Below are 27,574 nucleotides of genomic sequence, written 5' to 3'. Positions count from 1 at the left end.
TGCTGGCGTCTCATTCTTCACATGTGTCTCTATGGCTGCATTTCTGGCTGGGATGAGAGGTTCTGTCTTCCACTAGCTCTTTCTGGGCCCGGGCTACCTGCCACTACTGGCCTGCCCAGACCCTCCCTGGGCCCTGCTACAGGGACCAGCCACCCCACAGGCAAGACTCTGAGGGTAAGACCGCAGTGTTAACACAAAGCCCAGTTTGTACTCTGCTAGTGGCTTCATTTTCCTCTCCTGAGTGTGTAGCATGGCTCTTGGTTACTTCCCAGCCAAGCCTCATCTTACACACGTGTGTGTTCAGCACTGCAGGAGCATATAGACATGCTATGTACAGCGGCTCCAGTTTGTGTCCCAAGCTGGTTGAGGGGGTTTCTGAACAGGAGGAAGCTCTTGCTTCCTCTCAGACCTCAGCAGGAGATTGGAAAGAGGGTCTATGCGTTATTTTCCATGTGTTTGTTGTAGCAGGCAGGGAGGCCTTGCAGACACAGCAATGACTGCCAGTCGCCTTGGCATGGGCCTGCTCTTAGCTCCTAGCCAGGCCTTCTGGGCACTGCCAGCCTCCAGAATGGTCAGCAGAGCAAGCTCCTTGGGGGTCCTTGAGGTTTTCCAAAGCTGTAGGCTGATCCACACAGGAAACCTCTCCTCACAGCCTTCAGGACAGCTGCTCCTGCAGGGGCCGTGGCAAACGAGAACAGCTCCCATGCAAGCCGCCCAGACCAACAGCAACTTCCTGTCCCCAGACGCAGAGCCAGCAATGCCTGTGCACACACTGACCAGCACACCTATGTGCTAGGTGGCCTCCTGTGTCTGGAGAGAATCAGTTATCAAGGGGAGACACAGACCACTGATGTGGAACCAAAGACCCCAGGAAGAGAACCACACTGCAGTCTGCCTGGGTGGGGGTGGGGGTGGGTCAGCTGCTGCCTTTAAAGCACTGTAGACCAGGGCCTGGCACCAGGGCAGTGGCCACTATGGGTCAAGGAGGCAGGCAGTCATGCGTAAAAGCACATGCTTCATTTCACTTTTTTGGTGGCCAGTGTCTCATGATCTCTATGAGCACCCTAACTGTCTAGACCAGTGCTTCTTAGACTGCAGGTTGTGATGTCAACTGAGTGGGTGTGCCACAAAACGCCGACAAACTAAACAGCAGAAAGAAAGCACGTGGGGAGGTGCCTGCTGAGAGCCAGGGCACTTCTACAAGCACAAGTCCTGGTTGGAGTGTCAAGGGTGCTTCTGAGATGGGACACTGGAGTTGGTGGCCCAGACAGTGGCCAGGGCTGTGCCTTCCAGACAGCTCTCTTGCATTAAGGACTGGTCTTGCCCTTACAATGTAAAATGTGGGCCAGAGATTAGCTCAGCAGCACAGTGCCTGCCTTGCAAGTCTGAGGTCCTGAGTTCAATTTTTGATACCACCCCTCAAAAACAAAAACAACAGCAGCAAAACTGTGTAATGCTTAGGATGAGGTTCCCTGATGACAAGCACGAGTCCCCCTGAGGAAACAGCGAGGTAGGGAGGGTATCTGGATTAAGCCTGGCAGTGGGGAGCAGACCTGGGGCGACACTTGTCCTCTAAAGCTAACCAAGGTACCCACACCAAGTAAAGTAGAGCTTGGAGACCCACCCCTTTCTTGTTCCCTTTGCCAATAGGCAAAAACCTAGGCATGGACTTGCCCCTCTGGGGACTCCAGGGCATAGATGCCAGACAACCATAAAGAGCAGAACTTGCAGCTTGCAGTGCCCAAGCAATTACACGGGGATCACTGAAGCTGTGGGTGAGGAGACCCCCAGCCAGCAGTGGTGAAGGGCTGGCACATTTATGACAGAAACAGCCATGCAGAGGATAGTTCTGGTGCCATCCTGGGTCAGGGAATGTGATCCATGTATATGCAGGCAGGAGCAACAGTACACACAGTTGCATTCCAGGGTAGTTTATAGCAGTGTCCTCAGATAAAACCAGTAGGCCTCGATTTTTTTCTCTATCTATCTATCTATCTATCTATCTATCTATCTATTTACCTACCTATCACCTATCTATCACACCTGCTTGCCTCCATTCCTTTTTTTTTTTTGAGACATGTCTTGCTTTGTGGTCAGGTTAACCTTGAACTGACTATACAGCCTAGGCTGGTCTCAATTCACAGTGACTTCCTGCTTCAGTCTCCCAAGTGCTGGGATTACAGGCATGTATCACTATGCCCTGCTCTAGCAAGCCTTATTTCTTTAGGTAAAGAGAAGCCATATTTTGATGACGATGAGAATTATCCCCACCTATGCTGTTCAGCTAGGGCTTCAGGTTGGCCATCATCAAGGCAGGGACACAGAGGAGGTCCTAGGCCAGTGGCAGTAACTCTACAGCAAGCATGCCACAGTGGGCTATTTCATTAAAATCTCTAAAAGGTTCATCACTGCCCTAGGCCATAGCATCGAAAGAGGAGAGGACATCAGCTGCAACAGGCCTCTTCTTCCAAGCTGCCATGCGCCTCAGGCAACACAGCCCACCACTATCCACCCAGAGAAAGTCTCAGCTCGGGTCCTGAGACAACACTGCCCTCTTCTGGCCAATGCTGGAAGACCCGGCTCAATGGGAATCAGCCACATCCTACCTACCTTGAGCAATACTGGCCAGGGGCATTTTGGACCTGTGCTCTAGAAGCGTGTACAGAGGCCATAGGTCCTAATCTTGCTACCTGATGTGGAGGTGGGAGAGGCAGAAGGTGGCAGGTGAAGGTGAATAGCCCAGCTGCCTGCTCTCCATATCAGAGCTTACTGCAGGTACGTCTTGTACCTCTTCCCACCTCTGAATCCATCTAGAGGTCAGGGGGTTTGGGGAGTTGCAAGGCTCACACCTGCAGTCCTGCACAAGAGTGGCCCAGGTACAGTTTTCTGGGTCTCAGAGCCTCCGTTTGCCTGGGAGCTTTGGTGTCCATAGCCCAAGACTGACTGTCTGAGGACAGGGCAGAGCACGGGAGCTTGCAAGATGACCGAGTGGGGCTAGAGGTCCTAGTCACAGTGTGCTCACACCCACCTGCCTTGGGCAGGATGCAGCAGAGCCTTCTACTTAGAAGGACCTCTAATGGACTTGTTAGATGCCATCCATGTTCTGGGATTTTTTCTTTGTCTTTTTCCTTTTTATCGGTACCAGGGATCAAACTCACGACTGCCTGCTTGCAAGGCAGGCACTTATGCCGATGAGCTAAATCTCCAGCCCTGCCATCCATGTTTTGAGTGAACATGTGGAAAGTACTAATTAGCACACTTTTGTAACCCTGTTTTAGAAGCTTGCTTGCTTTAAAAAGGAAAACAAAAGCAATGATGGCTTCTCTAGGACAGTATCCTGCTGGTGGGGTTCATGGGGAACCCCAGGGACACAGCCAGAAAGTGTTCTGGGAGCCACAGAAAAACCCCAGAGGCTTCACAGCTACACAAGGTCTCATGGCTCTGGACCAAGCCGAGGGAAGAAACCAAAGAATCAGAAGTCACACCACAGTCCTCTTCCTCTCCCAGATTCTTGCACAGCAATTGGGGTGAGACCGTCTTTGAAAAACTGGGATGGGCCTAGGTGCCACTGGCTTGGGGTAACGAATGGCCTTTGCACGCTCTTCTCAATTTCTGGCTGACAAGCCTGATCTGCATTATGAGCCAGTGTGTCTAATACACAGGCCCTGGTGAGTGAGGACTGTGTCCAGGAGGCTGACAACAGCCCATGAAAGTTGACAGTGGCCCACAGTGGCTACAGCGGGGCTCCAGGGAAGCTCCTGCTACTCTGACGGCAAAGAGGTAAGAGTGGAGTAATCAGCCTCAAGCCTCTCCTGACACATGTGCCAGCGTGGTTGACACTGGGGCTGCAAACACAAGAGCTGGAAGGCCATATAACTCAGGAGTTGTCTGAGAATAAACCAGGCCTGCCATGGGCTGGCAGGTGAGTCTGGGAGCCAGGAACCCAGAGAAAGAGGCCTTGGCTTGCCTGGCTCTGATGGAATAAGCGGTGCTACTGCTCTTGCCATTCAGGGCCCATGAGTGCCACTCTGCACTTCTCATCCCTGAATCTCCCCAGAGCTGGGTGGCTCTGAGTAATGGATGGGAACACTAAGGCTCAGAGGGGCAGCTGATCAGCCAGGAACAGGGAGGCAAGGACTTGACCTGGAGTCCCTCTGAGCTCCTGATCATGCAGTATAGCCTCCCTCTGTCTCTTTGTGTGTGGGTGTGTGTGCTGAGGTGTGTGGGGATGCTCACACCTGAAGCTATGGATGGAGAGACGGAAAGAATGGACCTCCCCTCACCCCCCCCCCCCATCTCTCAGGCAGCTTTACTCAATCTCAATGTCAAAGACTGGGACCCAGAGCCTACCACTGTGACTGGTGCCCACTCAGCTTTGGGAAAAACTCTGCCCTACATTTACCTTCTGGTTTCATACCTTGTGATGAAGTGCTGTTGCTTTTATGTTGGGATAACAGAATGATTTATTATTTACCGAACGCAGTAGGCGCTCAGCAGATCAATTTCAATAAAACAATGGATTATAAATGCCGCCGGCAATCTGGCAGTAGCAGTAATCAACAAAACATGTTGTTCTAAATGCTGCATAATAAATTGACTATAATAAACTCATAATTATTCTACTGGCTACATTTCAAAGTTAGCACTAGAAAAACAAAATCACCAATTTGAACTTGGCATGAATATCTGTGGGCTTTCCAGGACTGCTCCTGTCTACAGCTGCGCCGGGAGACACAGGTGCCATCTGCTCCCCACCAGAGGTAGGGTCCCAGCACCCCAGCCATGGAGGCCTGATATTTATAGCACTCTGGCCTAGACCCTGCCCTCTGGCTTCTCAAGGGGTAAAGACACCCTCTGGGCAGATGAAAGGGGAGTGAAGCAGCAGCTGCTTCCCTTGTAGCGAGCTGAGCACAAGGAAGAGAGGCTCTCCACCAGCCAGGCCACCTCCTCCAGGACAGCAGGGACCTCCTGGGATGGGTGGCCTCTGCCCTGGGACTGGGCTCCTGTGTGCTGTCCTCCTGGCCCAGCCTGAATGGGACACTGGGTCACAGAGCAGAACATGAGTCTCTGAAACTCTGGGGTCACCCATGGTGCAGATCTTCTCCTTCCCTGGTCTCCAGCTGAGCTGAGTGTGAGGCACCCAGATCTCCCTCCAAATCCCTCTGACTCACACCTGAGCCTGCCACACACTGGGGTTCTGGAGTGTGGGGTCAGGGTGAATGATGGCTGAGAAGACCATAGACAGACAGATGGGGAGGACCTGTGAGGGTCCCCACATGCTTTTGGCCCCAGCCTTCTAGGCAGGTGGCTGAGTTCTGCTGACCGTCTGAGGCCCCCTGCCTGGAGGCGGCCTGGCACCACAGCCCTGCAAGGCCTGAAATTCCTGGGCCTTTGTGCTGTCTACAGGTCACATAGATTCTGTGGAGTTGGTGTGGTCACATAGGACAGGAGATGGATGCTGAGGTGACAGTGGGCAGCAGTGCTGGTGGGCTGCCTCAAGGGTCACTCTGAGTCTCACCCCCTGCAGCCCTGACCTGCCAGGTGGGGTCCCTGGGGAGAGGCCTCGGATTGCACACACCCTTGCCACTCTCTGCATGTAGTCCTGAGATACATGTACTATCTCCACTCACAGAGGCTCAAAGAAAGGGTTTTTCTTCCAAAGGTTGAGCAGGGCTCCTGCCAAAAGTGTCCAAAGCCAGAACATCACATCCAACAACTGATCCCGGCTTAGCAGACTGTGACCAGTCACAGTGCTAGGATGCCTCATGGCAGGGAGGACCCTGGGACTGTGTGGGTTCCCACAAACACTTGGCAAGGACAGCTCAGAATGTGGTGTCTCCCTGGGAGGCTGCTTATCTGAGGTTGCTCACACCTCCCAATGGATGAGGTCCGGGGACCCTGAGCACCGGCTCTTAATGCTCCCTCCCTGTGGCGTGGCCAGGCCAGGTCGATGACCAGCCATCACCACAACTCTAGCCTGGGGAGTGAGTGCACAAGGCTGGCTGGGGAGGAAGCTGACGGCCACCGAGGCACAGCTCACATTGTCCAAGAGCTAAGCTCTAAAGGAGCCTCAGTCAAGTGTATGTGCAATGGACATAAAGGTGCCAAAGAACCAAGAGGGACAGGATGCCTCTTCTGCTAGGCAGAGAAGACAACAGAGGGCTGTGGCTGAGCCCCAGGCTTTGACATCCAGGTGGCTCTTGGTAGCTCAGTGCTTGGTAGCTCAGGCCAGCCCTGGCAGGTATCTAAATGGCAGAGGATGGCAGGAGCATCATGTAACCGAGTAGGGGGTCTCATCTGTGGGTGCCCACAGACTCTTCCCCATGTGCTTTGCACAGGAAACCCCAGGGGACCCTGTTTTCTCCCCCACCCCCATGGTGCTTCCTTGCAGGTTATAGGCTTCTGGCCCTGGAGAGGGTGCTGTGCAGGTCCAAGGACTTCAGAGTGTCAGCTTTCTCAGGACAGAGATACCAAGGCTTCTGCTTGACTCTGTTTTGACACTGTCTGACGCTGACAGTGTAATCCAGCACGGTCTGTTCCCACACAGAACCGGGGCCGGGGCCGTCCCTGTTCTCACTTACCACATATCTCCGTCCTGGATTGTACGGTCATTGGGGGCCCCAGCATGTCCATAGTGCAGCACGGCGGCATTCTCACCACTGAGAAGAGCCAGGAGAGACATCAGAAGCCCAGCCTACCAGAGGGCCTTGGGAAGTTAGGCCTTATCCCCTGCCCATGGACAGCACCACCCACCCTGCAACAGAGGTAAACGGGTGGCTGGACCAGGCCCACAGCGTGGCACACAGTTGGTGCCACCTGCTTATTCACACAAGTGCCACCCGGAGGACTTCCTGGCTCAGACTGTGGCTGAGGTAGCTGTCCTCTAGGCTGGTGATGTGGGCAGTACATGTAAAGGACAGAAATGGGGAGCTGTAGCCAGGGAAGGGAAAGGGGAACGCTTCCTTTCCAGTTGTACAAGGGAGGGGAGCTTTGCGGGAAGGGCCTTGGTTAGAGTTATGAAGACAGAAGCCAAAATCTCCGTGTTTCTCTGCTACCAAGAGCTTTCCTAATGAGTGATGCCTTTAAGTAAAATGGAGTTTTAAATCTGTGGGAGAGGGGGGCCCTCACCTGGGTGTAATATTTATGGCCCCATTTGGGAACCTCAGGAATCATAAAAACAGAAATAATGATTTTTCTTTCTATCCACCAGAGAAGAGCATTTCCCAAGACTGAGACGTGCACATGTGTTATTCATGTGTGAGGATGCTAACATCAGCAGAGCCGCCCAGCTATGTCCTGGCTGGGTAGGGCCAGAACCCGAGGGTAAGAACTGGGGAAACGAGATGAGGTGAGCATCAGAGACAAAGGGCTCACCCACAGCCACATCCCTGTGCAGTCACACCCGGAGTGACATGCGTAGCCACAGACACCCACTCTGGGGCTGTGCCTGCCCTGGAGACCAGAGCTGCTCCAATTCATGGTACCTGCAAACATATCAGGCATGCGCAGAGGGCAGATGCTGAATCCCTCAGCCCCAGTGTGACACACCTATAGTGACATATATACTCACTGAGGCTAACCCTTCCTCATGCAGAGGTCCCTATGCACTACGTGGAAACTTCCACACACACCCACAAGGACACACAGATGCAGCTCCCACACTGGTGCAACCCACATCTACTGCTTGAGCTCACAGCCTGGCTCCATGCTGTGTAGGTATCTCTGTGGAGGCTGAGGAAGGCTAATGGTGGTCCAAGCAGCGTGGCCCCCTCAAACTCAGCTCTAATGTACACCATCTGGGCATGGGACTGTGGACAGTCCTCCTGCAGTGGGCAGGTTGGACTTCCTTCATCTGGCATCAGGCTTGGTGGGCAGAGGCTACCTCAGTCCCATGGTCTCAAACTGAGACTGACTTCCGGGTGCAGTGGTAGGCACTGGTGTGGGTGTCTGTGAGCAAGTGCCTGTGACCCAGAAAAGGGAGGCCTTCCGCCTTCCCCCTCCTGCGAGACCCATGATGCACCTACCTGCAGCAGATGCAGGTGTAGGAGTTATGGCGCATGCCACCCCGGGAGTAGCAGTAGTGCTGGAACAGGCTGCAAAGAAAGAGACACGTTAGGGTGCAATCACTGTAGCATACTGAGTCCCATCTCCAAGTGCAGAGCCTTAGCCCAGACCTTGTTCTACTATGTCCCCAAGATGGCCCAATATCCTGCATGAGTCTGGCAGCCCAGGGTTAGCTACAGGCCACAGAACCACAGAGGTTAGTGTGTGCAAGGGAGGAACCTGGGGGTCCCGCAGGGCTCTGCCCCAAGCTAGGGGAGTTCGCCAGCCTGGCTGTCCCAGCACTTATCAGGAGGACAGACAGACTGCTGGAGTCCTGGCCAGGGGATATAGGTTAGGGCAGGGGCCACATGTTTCTGTACTGCTGGAAGGGTCTCCTGGTGACTCCGCATCTAGTGGCCACCACCTGCCATACCAGCTGAGGTTGCACACATAAACAAGGAGAACCCTGAGCCCTTCTGGCCCAAGCACTTTCCTGCAGGGCAGACAGCAGTGTGGGCAGGGTCCCTGCAGAGAGGTGGGAGGGGAGGTCTGGGTAGCAGCCCCTGCTTCTCCTTGCCTGGGAAAGCAGTCAATCTACTGCCTCCTCCAGCAGGAAGGCCAGGTCTGGAGGGAAAGTCAGGAACTTGGCTCTAAGCCCACAGCAGGCCTCCAGGAGAGCCCTGTAAGCCCATGAGAGTGATGAGCTTGCAGACAACAATGGCCCAGCCTCGGCAGGGCCCAGCAGCAGGGGCAACTGTCTGTGAGGGAATCAAAATGTCTCTTCATGCTGGGTTCCCCTGGGGCAGATCCTGGAGACAGCTGATAGGACCAGTGTGACCACATCAGTGCTATCTTGAGGGAGACTGCCTGACACAGGCCTTGCAGTAACTCAGACCAGGCCCTTCTCAGCTCCTCACACACCGCAAGACCTCAGGTCCTCATCTCTGGATGGGATCCCAAACTCTCAGGGACTGAGCTGCTTCCTAGGTTCTGCCCTGGTCTTTAGGGCATATTAGTTGGCCAGCTTCTGTGGAATCTAGCTGATGAGGGGGCAGTGTTAGCCAACTGCCCTCCCCCTTTCTTGAAGCCTGGGCAATAGTTTTCCTGCCAGGTCTCAAATGGGCCCAGCCCTCCACGGGTCCTGGCTGAGACCCTGCCCCTCCAGGACCAGGGCAGCTGTCAGAGTGCTGTGGCCTTCTCATGGGCATGTCAAGTGGTGGCCCTGCTTGCCTGCATGTTCCAAGCCTGTTATAGAGAATGCCTATGCGGAGGAATTTGATCTTCTAGGCACAGTAAACACAAATTATGTATAATCGTTATGATTGGGTATTAAGTAGTTGTTATGCAGAAACAGTTCTGCAAGATTCAGCTTTCAGACTTGCCTTACACACTTTACAGGATAATTGGGTATCTGTGACTGCAATGCTTCCTCAACATGAAAGATGTCAGGAGCTGCTGGAGAGATGAGGCAAGGCCCCCCGCTTCTTTTCTTAGACACGGTGAGTGCACCCAGGTACCTGCTATTAGCTTCTGCGTCAGTTTCAAGAGGCCATGGGGATGGTAAGATCCAAGTCACAGTATCAAGGCACATTCCTTCCAAGGCAGGATAGAGACCAGTACCTGGTATAGCCAGCACTCCTGAGTAAAGCCCTGCTGCAGGCAACCTCAGAATCAGCTCTCTCTGTACATACAAACTCCCCACAGAGCCTCAGTGCTCACTCAGCTGTGGGAGATGCAGTCTTGCCCCAACAGATGTTAATCCTTAGGAGAATGGGGACAATAGGCCTCAGGTAGGGCAGGTGACTTGCAGATAACTTCAGGCTGTACTGGGATTGGCTGGTTTCGGGGAGGGAAGGGAAGGGGAGGGGAGGGGAGGGGAGGGGAGGGAAGCTGTGCCATTGACCTGGGCGGGGTGACACTAGCACATTCTACAAGGACAGAGACTGGAGTAGGTGGGCACCCCTCTCCTGCACAAGGTTTCCTGCTATGGACTCCTCTTGGGAGAGACAACCCTCCTTGTCTCCCTGGCCTCTGTTGAGGAAAAAAGCAATTTCAAGTGCAAGGCACAGCTTACGGAAGCTACCTAACCAAGGGAAGACTGACCCCATTTCTACAGCCTGGTCTGGGGCATTTCTGCCAGTCACACTGACACTTCCTCATGCCTCTAGGGAGAGCTGGCAGGAGACACTGCATACTGAATGCTCATTCTGGCCTGGAACACTGTGATGTTCTTCACACTGGACTTTGGCACCTAGTTTTGATTTAACATGCTCATGACAGGCCTGTAATTCGTATGTCTCACTGCTGGAGAGCTTGAGCCACCCCAGTGGTACATGCATGAGTGCCCAACTGGGTGGCTTCTTGTTAGTAAAAAGATGATTAAAAGTGATTAGATTCATTTGTACCACCAGTGTACAAGTAGGTGGGAACATGTTAAATTACGTTTTAAATGATTTCTTTTTCTGCAGACTTTGGACTTGGGTTTGGGTGCATGAAGATGCCCTAATCTTGGGATGAGTGTGGTAGCTCAGGGACCTGTGGAGAGAAGTATGACACATCTGGTCTTTAAGGGCCGAGGACTGAGCAGTGGATGCTCCAAACTGGGATTACAATCCTGATGAGGATGCTTGTAAAACTTGGTCCCTGACTGTAATACTTAGAGCTCCTGCCAGGAGCTGAAACAACGTCAAACTAGACGGCCACACGCTCAGCTCGGCACAGTCAGACCACATGGACACCCATAGCACGTTCCACACAACACAACATCTCTACACACTTAAGCATACCCACCCACACGGCACAGTGACACACACAAGCCAGCCAGAGTTTTTACAAGGGATCCTCCTGAGGACTTCTGATAACAATTACCAGACACTCTAAACACACAAAATAATTAATACCTAAAAGGACAGTATGAGAAAACAAAGGCAAATTCTAGGAAGAATCAAACTCAAATACCTACAAGTGAACAGTCCATCCATTAGAGGACAGCAGACAGCAAGACAGGTAGGAGTGTCGCCATTCCCTGCTATCACTGCCACCTGCTCGTCCATAAATCTGGGATTCCACACACAGCAGGAGCAGAACTGGGCCTAGTCAGCCCTGCTCCCTCTTGCTCTCCTGGAAGGAGGGGGGTGAGGTATACCCTGAGGTATTAGGGACACCTTCCCTGGAAGCAAGGGGGCTCCTGAAGGGCGGAGGGGGTTGAATCTGCCCAAGTCTCGGTCAACCAGCCTCCCGTACACCCCTGCTGCCTTGCTCCTGGAGCCTCTCCTCACGGCTGTTTTTCCAACACCCTTGCCTATAAATTTCTCCCATGCAGCCTTGGGTGGAAGATGCTTTGTGTCCAGGTGTAAGTGAGAACCCTTAAGTAACCTGGGAGCATGTGTGCCCTGAATATGCGAGACGGAGGGAGTTGCTGCAGTGACAGTGGGGAGGCCCATTTGTCAGGGCCTAGAGATGATGAATGAGGTATGAATTGCAAATGCCCAGACCCACATCTGCAGAAACTACGTCTCCAGGGACAGCATAGCTGGTCCTCCCCCTGGGCCCACAAATCCAGCCTGTGGAGGGTTCCTGGGCACAAGGCCCAGCTCCTGCTCTCAGAGGTTTATTGTCTAACAAGAAGATAAGCCACTGCTCCATAAAATGGATTAGCTGCCCATGATAATGGCAGAAGCACGGGCCTGGGCAGCAAGGGTTGGTCAAGCTATCAGTGCTAGCTGGGAGCACTGGAATCTGAGGCAAACAAGGTCAGTGAGGTGGTGAAGGAGGCGGCTTTGGTTACATCATTCACTAGGCTGATCCTCGAAGGATCTCAGGTCCCCAAGAGGTAGAGTGACAGGAACAGACACAGGGAAGGCAAAATGAGCAGGGATGGCAGAGCTACATGTCCAAGCAGAGCACTCAGGACAGTGGACAATCTGGATACAGCTTACAGGGGCTAAAGAGTGTGGGGCTCAGGAAAGTCCCACCCAATCCCTGTCCTGCAGTCCCTTGGCCCCACATACCCAAGCCTCCTGCTCAGCACTGACTTGGAAGCCAAATCATTGCTGTGTGACTTGCCAGCTGTGTAGCCACCTGCCTCTGTTTTCCCTTCTGCACAAAGAGGGTGATAAAGGTACCTTCCTTCCATAGATGCTACACCAGTACAGTGGCTTGGCACTGTGTTTGGAACACAATGAGCAGTGCTTGGCTCACGATGAGCACAATGTCAGGCACCACTGTCACTGTCAAAGGGGGACACAGATCCCTCCTGCAGGTGGCATGAGAACAAGTTGTGGGCACCTTGAACTGGGCTTTGGAAATAGCCTTGAAAACTAGAGAGAACCTGCCCAGACCCAAGACCTGGACTGTCCACTACTGCATGGTTCACTGTAGCCAAGTTCTCCACGGAATCCTACCAACCCTGTACAGATCAATGCACACACAGCATCTCCAGCACATTTACCAGAAAGGATGTGTGTTCTTGTACCAGCCCAAGGACCCATGCACACGAACAGGTTTCCTATTTGATGAGAGGCATCTCACTATTTCTTTGTGGCTGTCCCTGCTCTCAAGGAGAACTGACCTGAGAGTCTCACCTCTTCAGGATGTCCTCGGGCCTTGAGTGTGTTTAAAGGGGTGAGTAGGGAGCACTAAGTGTCTCGTGATATTTTTGGCCAATTAATGGTGCCAGGTATGAGTAATAATAATAATAATAATAATTCCCGAGCTGGGTGTGGTGGCTCACGCCTGCAATCCCAGCACTCGGGAAGCTGAGGCAGGAGGATCATTGCGAGTTCGAGACCAGCCTGGGCTACAAAGTGAGCTCAAGGCCAGCCTGAACTGCATAGCGAGACCCTGTCTCAAAAAGACAAAATAATAATAATAATAATAATAATAATAATTCCCTAGGCTGGGTTTAAACCTGTGATCCTCCTGCCTCAGCCTGCCAGAGTCTAGGATTATAGACATGCACAATGCCCAGCTCTGAATAACTTTTAATTTGCACTTACTGCTAATTAGTGACTGTGATATTTCTTGAGTATAAATGACCATAATATCTAATGAATGTGATCTGCTTTTTGAATATCTATGTACTTACTAAAAGGAAATGCTTTTCAGAGGAAGAGAAACATATTCTTAAAGACAGCAGCCCTGGGATTTATCTAAAAGTCAATAGGAGTATTTCTCGCTTCCCAAATTAGAAGCAGCAGCTATTAGAACATAGAGCCAACCCCTCAGAAAAGTCAGCAGGAGGTGAATTCTCTCATGTGGAACTGGAAGGACAAAATTATCCTTGAATTCCTAGAAGGGTTGAAGCTGCCCCCATCCTTTCTTTTGAGGTGATCAATAGGTCATCCAAAGGCTCCTGGCAAAAGGGTCCACCCCACCCTTGTGATTGCCACCTGGTAGTTCCAGCCACCTGCCCAGGCCTGTTAGCTCCTCTTGCACATGTTCTCCGGAGATCTTCTTAAGGCAGACACTGGGGCAGGTGGGCCAGAGTGCTGCCTGGGGGCTCCCCTTTCACAGGCTCCAGGTGAGGACAGACAGAGGAGGCCAAGGATGAGCCATTACTGAGGTTCTGAGTGTGTTTCAAACAAGCAACTGGTATTCACATAGTATGTTACCAAGCAGGAGCTGGCTTACAGCCTTGGACTAAAACTAGCAATGCATGCATTAGTGATGAAACTGGTGCCAGCAGGGGGCCAGCCAGCCTCACAGTACAGCCTGCATGGATGTGGCAGCAGCAAGGACTCAGGGGACCTGCACTGGCATCTCTGCCTTCAGCAGCTTTCTTTGATGCCTGATGCCCCTGCAGCTTTCTCACGTCTTCCTCCTACTGTGCCCATCCTGGTCTTGGCCTTCAGGCTGAGAGGACTTGACCAGGGCAATGCCTTTCCACCAAGACCCCCCAAAGTGTAGCCAGCATAGTTACAGGCGTGGGGGTGGGACTAGGTATCTATGGTCTGCATGGACTGTCTTTGTGTTGCCAACCAGATTAAAAAAAAAAAGACTCCCTGGGCCCAGCCACCCACACAGGGCATTCCCCCCAACTCTAGATCCTGCTGGGGAGCCTCTACCCATGCCTGTGACCTAAAGGATAACACTTGAGGGGTGAAGATGCAGACTGATCCAATCCAGGCTCCACTGCCTACTTGGCTGAAACCTCAGGTAGGTTACACATTCACTCTAATGGAAAAAAGTGAATAGCTCCTGGCAGTGTTCTGCATTTATAACAACCATTTGGGAAAGGAGGGTTTTTCCTACTTCACAGATGGGGAACCTACAGCTCAGGGCAGTGATATTTTAGTCAGAGAAGCATCAAATCTGGGTTCAGGTATGGAGTTTATTCAGGGTTTTTCTTTTTCTTTCTTTCTTTTTTTTTTTTTTTTTTTGTACTAGGGATTGAACCTTGGGTTTCTGCACTGAGCTACCTAGACACCTTCCCCCTCCCCCACCTTTATTTTAAGACAGTCTTGCTAGGTCACTAAGTTGGCCAGGCTGGGCTCAAACTTGCCATCCTCCTGCCTTAGCTTCCCAGAGTGATGGCGTTATAGGAGTGCATCACCATCCCTGGCCTGTGCAAGGTTTCTATCATAAGGTTTATGTTCTTGATATGGATGATGCCCTCAAAGCCTTGGTAAGTAGGGATCAGAATAGCATCCACCTAGGCTTTGGTGTGAGGACTGACGGAGATCAGTCAGGGAAAGGCTCTGTGTTCTGTAAATCCTGGTGGGTGGATGTTATGGCTAATGCCTTCCAGGACCCTGACCTCAGGGCTGTGCACACAGCCCCAGCTGGGTGGAAACAGGCTGAGCTGACACAGGTCTACATGTACACTTGGTCACTCCCAGTTCAGGTGGGCTAAAGGTGGGCTAATGAGAAGCAGCACCTGGTGCCTCAGGAGAAGCTGCTGGGAAGCAAGGGCCCTGGAAGAGGAGGACCTGCTAACCAGAGGCAAGGGCAGCAGCAAAGACTGCGTCACTCATGGTGAGAAGACTGGAGGTGAGAAGAGAGAGACAAGCGAGCGGCTCACCCTTTCTCCAAGAGAGGCCTTATCAAGGTATGAGATAATTAGCATTTTAATTGGCTAATTGGGAATTCTAAATTGCCTATCTTGTATTAAGCATAACTGAGGACATAACATGACATTCAATTAACAAATCTTCCTCTTTATTCTTGACATGCTTGATTAGGCTGTGTTTCTGAGTTCCTTGGTATCAGTTATTGGAAAAAATATATCTCCTTAGTTGTCAATGCTCTAACCATGGCAGACTGCTAATAAATTATATAAATATACATACGGAAGAGATTGTAGAAGTTCTTACACAAGAAATTCTTAGAAAATACACACAGAGAAAAAAAAGAAACAAACCCATAATCTTATCACCCAGTGATAACCTCTATCAAATATTATGTTGAACATCCTTCCGGGCATTTTAAAAAATTGCATAGAGATTTTAAAAAATAATTAGTTATAAACTTTTTCGCGAGTGCCCCTTTTACTGAAATATGACCCACACCAAGGAAAGAACCTAAACCCTAAGGACACTGTCCAGTGAGCTGGCATCCACTAAGCAAGCACGCCAGCTCCACTGCCTACTTGGCTGAAACCTTGGCCCCACCCTTTCCAGGCAGGCCTTCCTCCTCACCAGTGCCTGGCTACTACCACTTCTCTTTGAACCCAGAGCCTCCACCCTGGGGAACAGTCCCACTCTTTTTAAAATGTCGTTTGATGTGAGTTCTTGCTAAGTTGCCCAGGGAAGCTTAAATTTGTGATCCTCCCTGTCTCAGCCTCCCAGAGATAGGAGGAGACATGAACCACTGTGTCAGCTGAGAAGCCAGGTTCTAATACCATAGATTATTTTGCCTATTTTGCCTGCTTGTCTCCTACAGAGAATGCTCAACAAAGGGATCCTTTTAGAAGTGACATAGGATCACAGGACTCTCCTGCTTACACCCGACCCTGGCTTCTCAGTAGTCCACCTCTGCCTCACTCCTCTATCTCATCAGTCTTCTAGTCTATACCTCCTCACTACTCCTGACCAGTGAAGCAAGCTCCCACCAGGGCCCCTGGATGGGTCCTACTCTCCCTGTCTATGGGGTCTGTCCCAGGGGTCCACAGCTTGCTCCCTTTATTTCAGATCCCTCCCCCAAGAACTCCTTCACAGGAAGGCCTGTGCCAAGTCCCAGAACAAAAGGTGTCTTGTTCCTGCTCTAACACTCCCATCTGTCGGTCCATTCATCCATCCATCCATTATCCACCCACCTAAACTTAGCACCTCTGTATCTCTCACTTGTGTATCTACATACTCATCTGACCATCCAACCATCCTTATCTATTTCCGTAATTCTCTCCCACCATCTGACCATCCGTGTATCCATCCCTCTCATTTACTATCTACCTATCCATCTGACTGACCGTCCATTTCTGCATTTATGCATGCAGGCATTCATCAATCCACCCACTTTCTCTGCCTACTCTCAGACTGGAGTTTTACCTATTTTGTCCACTGCAGTATCACCCAGAGCCCAGACTGCTGCTTGGCAAACAGGAGGTTTTCAGTACATTTCTGCTGAGTGACTGAATAATTTTGAATAAGTACAGCTGAGTATACCACAGTCTACAATTTAGTTAACCTGCTTCATGCTGTCAGATACCTGAGTTGCTTCCACCTCTGTGCTATGATGGACATCATGGCCATATGCTGCTTCACTGTAGCCAAATGAAATTCCTACAGGTAGAGTTACTGAACATTTACACATTTTCCAGTCTCAAGCCATGTTTTGAAAGATGGACCCCAGAACACTCATGGATTTATAGGGTCCTGAATGGCGCACCTCAGGGCCTATCTTTTGAGAGGGCAGGAATCCAACAGGCTAACTGCAAAATATTTCAGTTTCACGAATGAACTGGCAAGTGTGAACACGCTTATATGCTTATTTCTCATATTTATTTCCTCTGACTGGTTTACTCATTTTTGAAAAATGTGAATGTTCATCTTTTCTTATTGATCCTTGAGGGATTTATATATGAAGGACACTAGGCAGTGTTTTGAACTATCATCTATTTAAAACGTTTCCTCTTTTGCCCTTTTATCTTGTTTATGGCATTTCTAGACAGATAATTTACATTTTTATTGATCATATGTGTTAATGCATTTTACGGCTCCTTCTTTTGGCATCATATTTAAAAAGCCTTTTCCCACCCTATGATTATATACATTCAAACATCTTTGTGGGTTTTCTATTTTATACTTTGTCAGTCACCCTAGAGTTGACTGGGATGGAGTCACTAGGTAGAGCAGCATTTATTTTTTTGCTACTGTCCCTTGCACAATGGCTAGAGAGTTGTCTTTTTAAAAGATGAATCCTGCCAGGTACAAGCTGGTAATTCCAGCACTTGGGAGGCTGACACAGGAAGATCACTGTGAGTTCAAGGTCAGGCTGGGCTCCACAATAAGTTCAAGGCCGTCTGCACTACAAACGAGGCTGCGCGCTCCCCGCAATGCTTTACACATGAGGTAGCCTGAAGCTACTCAGTCTGCTCTTGTATGGGGATTGTCTCCTGCCCTACTGGTTTTGCCAGGACAAGTCCGCCCTCTCCCCAGTAGAGACATGTTCAAACCCTTTTCCATTATCAGAAAGGAGGGACAGGACACCTGGCACAGGGTACCATGACAGTGCTTGGGAGGATGATGGCATCCAGGAGGAAGAAACTCAGAGTCCACAGCACATGGTTCGAGTGGAAAATCCTAGGTTTGTTAATAACATTTTGGGGACTGAAATTCTGAGCAATAGAGGACATCTTGTAAGAGAGAGCCCTGACTTGGGAAGGCCTGGCAGAGAAGTGTAAACACAAGTGAATTTTCTGACTCTTCTCTGCCTGATTGTAGAGTCAACATCTGTTCACACTTGACCCATTGGTCATGCCAACATCAGCAATAACCCCTTTATCTGCCCTAAAACCTCAAACTCCCTCTTTTAAGCTGAGCCAAGTTGCTGAAAGAATTACCCCGGTTCAGAGCACATGACTGGGATGCAAAAAAGGCTCTTTATATGTTGGGAGATGGTCCTAGTGTGAAACAATCTAGAAGTTATTTTATTACCAAGAGACACCTGTACCTACATCCTGCCCTCCCCAGGAGAAAAGCCAGGGATACAGGGAGCTCTGTAGCGAAGTGACTGGGGGCAAGGAGGAGGGCAGGGGCTTTTTTTAAGCTAAGGTTTCCATAAGCACGATAAGAGTCCCAGAGACGACATTACATGTGCTCTAACAAACATATTTACTTCATGCACTAAGTATTTATTTTAAAACGTTACCTTTCATTTATATTGGCAAACTTTACTGAGGGTTTCACTTAGGATAAAGGTAAAAAGATTTATTTTTAAAATATTTAGATAAAAAAGGAGTTAACTTAAATAAAACTAGTAAGCAGTTAATAGCATATGTGGAATGCAGATCTGGCCGAGACCATGAGAGTGTCATGTGAGAGTGTCTGATGCTGGGGAATTCTACTCTAGGGTTTCTTTGAGAAAAAGCCTGGGTTTGGTTCTGGATGGCAGGCCTTTGGCTGGGGATCTCCCCAAGTTCCTGTTTGGTAGCAAGGAGGATGAGTCAAACAGAAGCTAAGTTCTTTCCTGGGTCCAAGACTGCTCCCTTCCCCACCTCTGCCCACCTGGAGACACCAGGCCAATGAGGAGCCCATTGGCAAAGAGCCTCTCAGCCCTTTGGGATGATGAGAGGCATCAGGGAATGAAGCCTCCTTCAGTAAACCCAGGTGCTGAGGGCTTTGGGCAAGTAGGTGTTAAGCTTTTATAGGAGTGCTTTGCTCCAGCAACAAAAGCAGGTTCAGTGTAGGTGCTGGTCAGAATACTGGCAGGAGTTTTGACTGACAATATTTCCTCTTGCCTTCTCCTCCCTTCCCCCTCCTTCCTTCTCTTCCAGGCTGACCTCAAACTTGCTGTGATCCTCCTGCCTCAGTGTCTGAGTCCTGGGATTATTGTGTGCTTAGCACACATGGTTTCCACCTGCTTTATTTAACAGCTCCTCATGAGGCTGGGTCATTAGCGGAAGCTGGTCAGTGTGACCGTCTTTCTTGGCTGCATCAAGTCCACAGCTGTAAAACACCACTCATGCCAGGGGGTCCCCTTCACTTAGAAGGGTCTCTGGAGGCTCTCACACTCCATTTACTCCCTCTAGATGGAGAAACAAAGCCTGAGATCCTCCATCAAACTGAAATACTGAACCTGCAGGGAACAAGCGCCTCAGATACCTCCTAGTACAGTCAGTTCAGGAGCCCTAAATCATCCTTTGAAAGGGAAGAAAGCACTTTGCTTTTTGAATCCCTCTAGCATGTTTGTTTCATTTTGAAAGAGGTTAGCACTACTTTATTTCTAAATATCGAATTCCTTTCTCAGCCTTATAATCTTAAAAACATTCCACAAATATGTCATTTCAGAAATAACTCTCGTGGGAAAAGATTAATGCTTTAGATTAATGCCTTTCTAAGGCACAGTTTTGCCCTCTCCAGACCAAGCCTCGGCTTTGGGCAATTCTCTGCAGCCCCCTCCAAGACTGCATCCTAGTTACTCTGATCCATTTTCTGGGTCCCATGATCACTGCTTCCCTCCCAGTTGCCCCTGCAGGAGGGGTGCAAGAGAGGCAGAACCTATATCTGTTGCATCTACATTCATATAAACTACTCAAGGTGTTGTTAGCACAGGATTCTGCAGCAGGAAGCCAGGCCACCCCAGACTGAAGGGACGGGGAGGAGCTGTGTGTCCCTGGCAGCCTGAATACCCAACCTCCTGCTGCAAGTGAGAACCAGTCACTTAGCCAGGAGGGTGAGACCACAGATACTATGAAAAAATGTCTGTTTCCTCTTTGAAAAGATACTTGTAGGCATCCAGAAATCACAAAGCCCTCACAGGAGGAAAGTTAAGACCTCTTCTGGCTGGGCCAGGTCCAGGAAGGTCCTAGGAAGGAAGGGCCCTTTCCACCCTGTGTGCACTGCCTCCTCAAATGAGCCTTCTCATCCCTACTCACATCTTGGAGCATTAGTTTAGTCACACTTAGCTGAAGGAGCAACATGAATGCGACTATCGCTTTGCAAGTCTTTATCCACTTATGATGATAAATGAGGGTTGTACTCATGCTGCCCTACAGGAAGACCAGCTTTGAAAAGAGGAGTCACGGCTGCCAGGGCCTGGGTGGGGCCAGGGACTTTCCAGCATATTTGAAGCATGTCTGGTGACTCTGTTCCCTCTAGAACCCATCAGAGGGGGCCTCAACTGGGGTTCAGAACAGGGAGGACATGCTCAGAGAGCAGACGTCACTTTCCAGGGCTGGAGGCATGAGGACATACACAGGTGCCCCCACCATGGTCCCTGATCTGGATGCTCACTCTGGGCCCCAGAGGATGGGAGAGGCGATTGAGAACTAAGTGCTTTGAACGTTTTTCCTGTCAACATCCCAAACATCCCAAACCTCTAGAAAATATCCCAAACAGGGGGATGCCAGAGGCTTCTCCCATGAATTTAAAAATTTTTAAACTTAAATCTACTTATCAATAGTTAATTAATAAAGTCTAAGTCCTCTGATGACAGGATGATTAAACTGTTTTTGAAACAATCCATTTTTAATTAAAACCCTCCCTTCCCTGGTTTCTGGATGTATTCAAAAGGAAGCCTGTGCAGATGTCTTGTTTTTAAATACACACTATACACAGCCAATAATTAGAAAAAGTCATGCTTTTAATTATATTTTAATTATTCTGTGCTCATTGATGCAAAGTTAAATATTCTTGCTTTACGGTACTAACACCATTCACTGAAGCCAGGAGACAACAAGATTTCTTCCACATAGAAAAAATGCTCATAGGAGTCTATACCTTGTCCTGGCAGACAGAGGAAGCAATCTCCTGACCCCAGAGGCGTCTGGCTCCAGAAGGAGCCATGGTGATGTGATGAGGGTCTGGGGCCCGCTGGCCTGGCCACAAGCAGGGAAGTCCCTAGACTTCTCTACTACCGGCCTGCAGACTCTCCACAGCGTCTCACCAAACTGACCCACACAAGCCACCAAATCCCCCACCCAAATTTAGAAAACTCACAAAATGCCAAGGAAGAGGGAGTCACACCCATGTAAACCATGTTTTCCCATCTGCTCTGCTGGGGACACCACACTCCTGTCCACCATCCCTTTAGTTCTCCCTTCCAGTCCCTACCCAGCAGCCCCTGGGGCCTGTCCCTAGAATTAGCACGCTTCTCCTGTCTGCGCCCTTTCCCCATCTATCTCCTGGACTTCAGCCAGGTCCCTTCATGGCCCACAGTCCATCTAGGAGGGGGTCTAAATAGATTTTCAACTAGCTGGAATTCCCAAGGATCTATCTCAGGAGCTGGGAGGCAGGCGCCTCACCTCCTGTTCATGTGCAATAGTACCATCCAGCATCCAGCCACATACCAGGCCTAATTGCCCTCTCCAGGAATCTTCCTGGGTTCCCCCAGGAGCTCTCCCCCTCCTGCCACCACCAAAGTCTTTCATAGGTGAGCTGTGTGCCACCCCCTACCCACAGAGTTTTTACCCTGCATGTGGTTGACCACAGCACTGTCTGTTTTCCCTACGGTCTAGAAGTGAATTCCTACAGGCAGGCCCCAAGTCAACCCACACCCAAGGTGGGTCACAGAGATGCACCGAGTAGGTGCTCAGTAAGCATCAGAAGAAAGGGTAACCAACAGCAGGAAGAACAGGCTGAACACATGAAATGATCACAACATTCATTCCCAGCACTGGGGAGGCTGAGGCAGGAATTCAAGGCCAGCCTAGGGTACACAGTGAGTTCAAGGCCACCCTGAACTACCCAGTGAGACCTTGTTTGAAAACAAAACAAAACAAAACCATTTGTACGAATTATGGCTCTGCTCAGGAGCAGTGAGATCTGACTCTAAGTTTCCCACCCCATTTCCTTTGCCTGAGCACATTTCTGGGCCTCTGAGGTTAGGCTGGGACTGTGGAACTATTTTCTGCCGATAGGAAGAGGAGAGGAAGTGATGATGTGTCGTTCTAGCCCATGTGACTTTTAAGAATGAGTGTGAGTTCTCTCTGTTCTTTCTCTTGCTTCTTAATGGGGCAGAGGTGGGCAAGAAGTCATACTGGAGCCACATGCCACATGCCAGTCCCAAGCTACAAAAAGCACCTGAGAGTTCAGTTTTTATTGTTACTGCAACAGAAGCTGTCCTATGCTAATAAGCGTCCTATGCTAACACGTGTCCTATGCTAATACATGCAGAAATTTGGAATACGCTGAATTTTAAATGAGTAAAGACATTATTCGACAGACAGTGGGTAAATCAGTAATTTTTTCTTGGGTGGGGAGCAGAAAAATCAGATTCCATCCTGCACACTATGCTTCCCCACGATACTATTCAAATTTTGTTGGAAACCTGTGAGAAACTTTTATTTGGTACCAGGGATCAAACTCAAAACCTTGCACTTGCCAGGCAGGTCCTTATATCACTGAGCTAAATCCCCAGTGTGCCTGTGAGAAACTTAAAGCGCAACAGGGCTGCATCTATACAGGATCACTGATAGCGAAAAACCGTACCTTTTCCTTGTCAACTGGTCCCAATATGAACACCTCAAAATGTGCATCTGGGAGGCTGGAATAGCCTCTTAAAACCGTCTTCTCTAAAACATAAGAACATCTCACCCCTCTCCTATTTTGTACTAATGCAAGAATCTAGATTAAGAATCAACCAAAGCTTGACATCAGCAAAGATCCTAAAGTAGCCAGCAGACAGTCACATCTATTTGGCTAGGTCCTAAGGCTGTAGGGAAGTTATGGTGGCCAAGTAGTGAACCAGCGCCCAAAATTTAAAAATGTAAGAATAAAAGGAGGATAGGTGGGTAGAAGACATTGGATGAAAAGAGAGTTCTTTGCTCAGGTCATAAGAGGAGTAGATATGGGAATTTATCTGATTACTTATTTATTTATTGGAGACAGGGTCTTGCTCTGTGGTTCAGGCTGGCTTTGAACTCACTCTATAGCCTGGGCTGGCCTCGAACTCTCAGTGATCCTTCTGCTTCAGATTCCTAAGTGCTGGGTCACAGGCCTGTGCCACCACGCCTGGCAACCTGAATTACTCTCAGCTATGACTGGTAGCAAGATACCATGCAGGACCCAGGAAACAGCTGTAAAGTGAGAGATTCTCTAGCCTTCTGTAGGCAGAGGAGAATTTCTTCTTTCTTTCTCTGGCCCCTTGTTGAAGAGTTGTGCTTATGTGCTATTCTTCTATTCTTAAACACATTTTTAGATGAAGAGTCAAATACTAAAAAAAACAAACAAACATGGATACATGGATATAGTATATTATACATACCATACCAGTTTTTGAAATATTCCATAATCGTACAGAAAACATTTTTGTATAAAATTGTAAAAATGGACAAAAACAAATAGTTGAACTGTACTGAGGTGGCATACATGGCAAAAATGCAAAAACATAAACTATACAGGAAAGGATCAACTTGACTACTTAACAGTTATTTAAAATTTCCATAAAGTACATTAAAAATATTTTCAACATACAGAACAATAACATGAAAACCCCTACTACAGAAGTATTTTTGTAGATCAGTAAGTCAAATACAAATGTCCCCGTTGTAGTTTCCCTTTTTTAAAGCTTTTTTTCTTTTTTTCGTGCTGAGGACCAAACCCAGGATTTCCAGCTTGCTGGGCGGGCATTCTACCACTGAGCTAAATAAATTCCCTGCCCTATGTCCCCATTGTAAATGGGGCAAAGAATGGACAAGCTACAAAGACAAGTGCCTAAGAAAAGGCAATGAAAGAAGTTGAACCTCACCAGTTATCAAAGAAGCACCAGAATAGATGCGGCAGTATTTTGCTCTTACTGGCCTGGTAAAGATGAGTCATCACAGAAATAACACCATGAACTGAAGACACAGAGGCAGTCATGGGGTGTCTGGAGCAGTGGTTGGGGATGTAGCTCCGCAGAGAGGTCACCTGGCTCCTCCACGACCCATCTGTCTGTGGTGGGGTCTCAGGTGAGTTCCTCAAAGTGCTCCTGGCCTGCATCCTATGAAGAGAAGGTGCTAGGTGCCCCTCTCTGGGGCCACAGAGAAAATCTCTATGAAGCACAGAGTACCTGCTCACCAGACATTCACCCCAGCCACAGCTATATGGAGGGAGCTTTTCTGGAAGGCAATTTGGTTTTTTGCTTCAAAATTTCCTCCAGCAACTCCATTTGTGGAAATTTACCCCAGAGATGATCAGTTAGACATTCCCCAAGAGATGGCTAGATAAGGCTGATGGTGCCAGTCACCTTGGGAAGTCGAGAGCCCCGTGGATGTCTGAACGAAGGACCAGGTAAGTGGATCGGGGCAGAGCCCCACAGCGTGCCCCAGTTCACTGACAGAAAAGGTTTCCACTGCATGTGGATGCAACAAACTCCACCCAGTATGACCCAGCACTTCAAAGTCTGTCTCTCTGTGCCCTGGGGGAGTTCTTGGAGCTACTGGCCAAAGCCACAGGGATGAGTGAGCCTCTGTATCATAGGGTTTTTTCATATCTTATTTATAATGTTCTGTACAAACTGAATACCTTACTGCTGTATTACCTTTTCTCACCAAGGTGACACTATTTTCATTTTGAAAAAAGAAATTTTTGTTTGGTACTGGGGATTGAACTCACAACTGTGTGCTTGCAAGGCAGGCGCTTATGCCATTGAGCTAAATCCCCAGCCCAAAAATATATTTTAAAAGAAATGAAAGCTACCTGTCAAACACCAACCAGCTCTACCCCCACCCAGCCTTGCCTCACCATCGTGGATGTCCTGCCCAGCACACAGCTCAGGCTCCTTGAGCACAGTGGAGGCCCAGGATGACTCCAAAAAGCTACCACAAGGGGTCACAAATGCACCCTGTCTGACTCCCACCCAGAGCACCTTGAAAAACTTTCAGCTTCAGCCTACCTGTCAGGACCCCAATTGGATGTATTTCTGACACCACTGTGTGGGCAACTTTAAAAAATAGGCAACAAAAGCTCAACTCCTTTCTAACTCCAGATCAAGAAATCCCAAGCTGGAGTGAGATCATCCCAACTACGAATGCCTTGCATCCTCATGGAGGCCCGGGCTGGGGTCCTGTCATCATTTTAGGATTCTGCAGAGAATTGCCTTGAGGGAATATAAAACAGAGCCAGCTTTCCCCTTCTGATTTGGCCACGACAAGACATTTAAAATTCATGGATTCGATGTTTTCTTAATCATCTCCCACTTTGCTCCACTATGTTTTGCCACCCAGGCCCAGTTCTTCCCAGGAGGCACAGCAGCCTCAGAACTTCTCCTCCCAGCCTCTCTTCACAGACCTCCAGCTGCACTACTGCCTGAAGACAATTGCTCAGACTTTAGGGGTGGCACTGCTTTTCTGGTCCCTGGTCTCTTGATCACAACTGGAAGATTAAACCCGAAGTGGCTCTCACCAGCCTAGGGATCATGGGAGCTGCTTAAAGCCTGAGGCTCCAGAGAAATGCAGGTTTTGAAAGGGAGGGGGCCCAACCCTTCCTCCATCCAGAGCTCCTACATCTCCTTCATTGTACCAGTAGGTGCAGACACAAATTAGGCAAGGCTCTTTGATGTGAGGTTTGGAAAATCCAAGCCACAAGAATGTCTGCTCAGTGTTGCTTTCAAAGCCCACTTATCTTTCTTCTCAAGAAATTAAGATTCTTTGAAAAACCTGACTGCAAAGGAAGTATCCTTAGTGCAGTATGAGCTGGAGAGGGGAGACTAGTTGGAACTAGTTTCCTCTGGCTGCACCCTGGACCCACTCACACTTACACCACAGGAGCCCACCCCCTGGGAAAGACTGACAGCTCAGGGCCCCTCTGCAGAATAGGAAGCTGGATGGGACATGCAGAACTGTAGCTCTGCAAGGCTCAATTAAACAGTACAAGTGCCTCTGGTGCTGTCGCTGGGGAAACCCCACATGATCTACCTTTCTGAGGAGCAGCAGGAAGCTTCTCTGTCCAGTGGCAGACTCTGCAACTCTGAGGAAATGAGCCTGCCACTGCCAATGGATGTGGCAGGAATAGACAAATCACTCAGGATGTATAAAATATTGTATTTGCCAAATCTTCCAGGACAGAAAACTGAGATTCAGCAAACAGCTGAGATCTGAACAGATTTCCAGTCTCAGCTTCTAAATCCCCCAATTAAATGCACAGCTACATGACAAAGGCAGGAACCCTGGGGCTCCCTGGCTCCCAACAGGTATGGCCAGGAGCTGGTGGCTGTGACATGGCCCAAGTCTAACACACAGGTCTTCAGAGCACTTCCAGATGTCTTAGCTATAGCAGCCTGCAGGTGTGGCTGGCTTATAGCAACGGTATCCATCTCCTGCCTTCTTTTCCTGGGTAAAAGCTATTTAAACAAACTGTTTCTACCCTGCCAGGCCTGGGACAAGCAGGTAAACCCCAGGGCCCAGAAGCTACACAAATGCTTGCATGTCATCCTGAACCAATTCCAAGTTGTGCAGACATGGGTGTTTTTCCTGGCCTTCACCTCTAATACAGAATGTGCTTGAAAATGCCTCAGCATGTCAGCCTCTGGGGAAACCTCAATAATCAAGGATGAGGTTTCTTTATGAAACCTAGCCTAGGTGCTGGACCCTGCTTCTTGTAGTGTGAGCAGGTATTTCATTCTTAATCCAAGACAAAAGCTCTGCCCATCCTCAGAGGGGGCATTCCCACTCCACAAGCGCACGGGACACAGCAAAGCCCTTGAGATGCTCTCAGAATAATGATGCCTATTTTGTACCTCCAGGGGCCTTAACTAATTTATAAGGCAATTTTAATAATAACTATATATTAATTTTACATCCCCCCTTACCTATTCCAGTCACTATGAATGGTTAGGAATTGGGTAATATATTATAATAGGCTTCTGGGGACTTTTTATTAACTAATGCCCCATATTTAAAAACCTGCTTGTCAAATGAGAAACATTAAGAAGCTCTCTCCCTTTTATAATTGCTTCTAATAGACTCAATATTCAGGCCATGGCCTAACAGACAGCCCAGGCAGTACTTCCTAAATTGCATTTAACTTTACATTTTTTTCTGTCATTGGCCAACAGGATAATTCAGAAAGCACACAAACGGTCATTTCACCATGTCAGCTTTAGCTCTTAAGATGCCTGTGAATTTGGAAGTTACGAGGACAACTCAGGATGGGAGATGTCAGTCTTTCTACCTAGCCTGTCAGTGCCGTGCCTGCCTTGTTTTGTCAGACTTTTTTCAAGCCTATTTATTGAAATGTAACACATATCCAGCAAAGCCCATTCCTCTCAGGTGACTGAGGAACTTTTGCAAACATAGCCTTCAGATCATTCCCAGGCTCAGAACATTGCTTGCCTTCTAGCAGGCTCCACTGCTGCCTCCTCCCCTAGCCCTCTGCTCCTCATTCACCAGGTCTTTGCCTGCTTGAGAACTTTATGGGGTGACCCATTTGAGTCAGGCTTCTTTCATTTGACT

At 49.3% G+C, this 27,574-nt stretch overlaps 1 protein-coding gene across 2 annotated transcripts in view; it reads right to left on the bottom strand.

Annotated features, from left to right (window-relative positions):
- Window positions 1-27,574, bottom strand: part of Pepd (peptidase D) — a 119,109-nt gene that overhangs the window by 16,530 nt on the left and 75,005 nt on the right. Inside the window, exons 10-11 of one of the 2 annotated variants that reach the window (XM_003467207.5) lie at window positions 8,025-8,093; window positions 6,582-6,659 (exon numbers count right to left, since the gene is read on the bottom strand). In XM_003467207.5, the coding sequence (XP_003467255.1) occupies window positions 6,582-6,659; window positions 8,025-8,093 (147 nt within the window). The remainder of the gene's footprint in view (window positions 1-6,581; window positions 6,660-8,024; window positions 8,094-27,574) is intronic. The other variant, XM_063252573.1, reaches the window with a different exon arrangement.

This window comes from Cavia porcellus, unplaced genomic scaffold, assembly GCF_034190915.1.
Source record: "Cavia porcellus strain 051 isolate PalLab524CR breed Dunkin Hartley unplaced genomic scaffold, mCavPor4.1 scaffold_7, whole genome shotgun sequence".
Lineage (NCBI taxonomy): Eukaryota > Metazoa > Chordata > Mammalia > Rodentia > Caviidae > Cavia > Cavia porcellus.
Note: the sequence above shows the minus strand (reverse complement) of the source record. Positions and strands in the feature narration are given on the sequence as shown.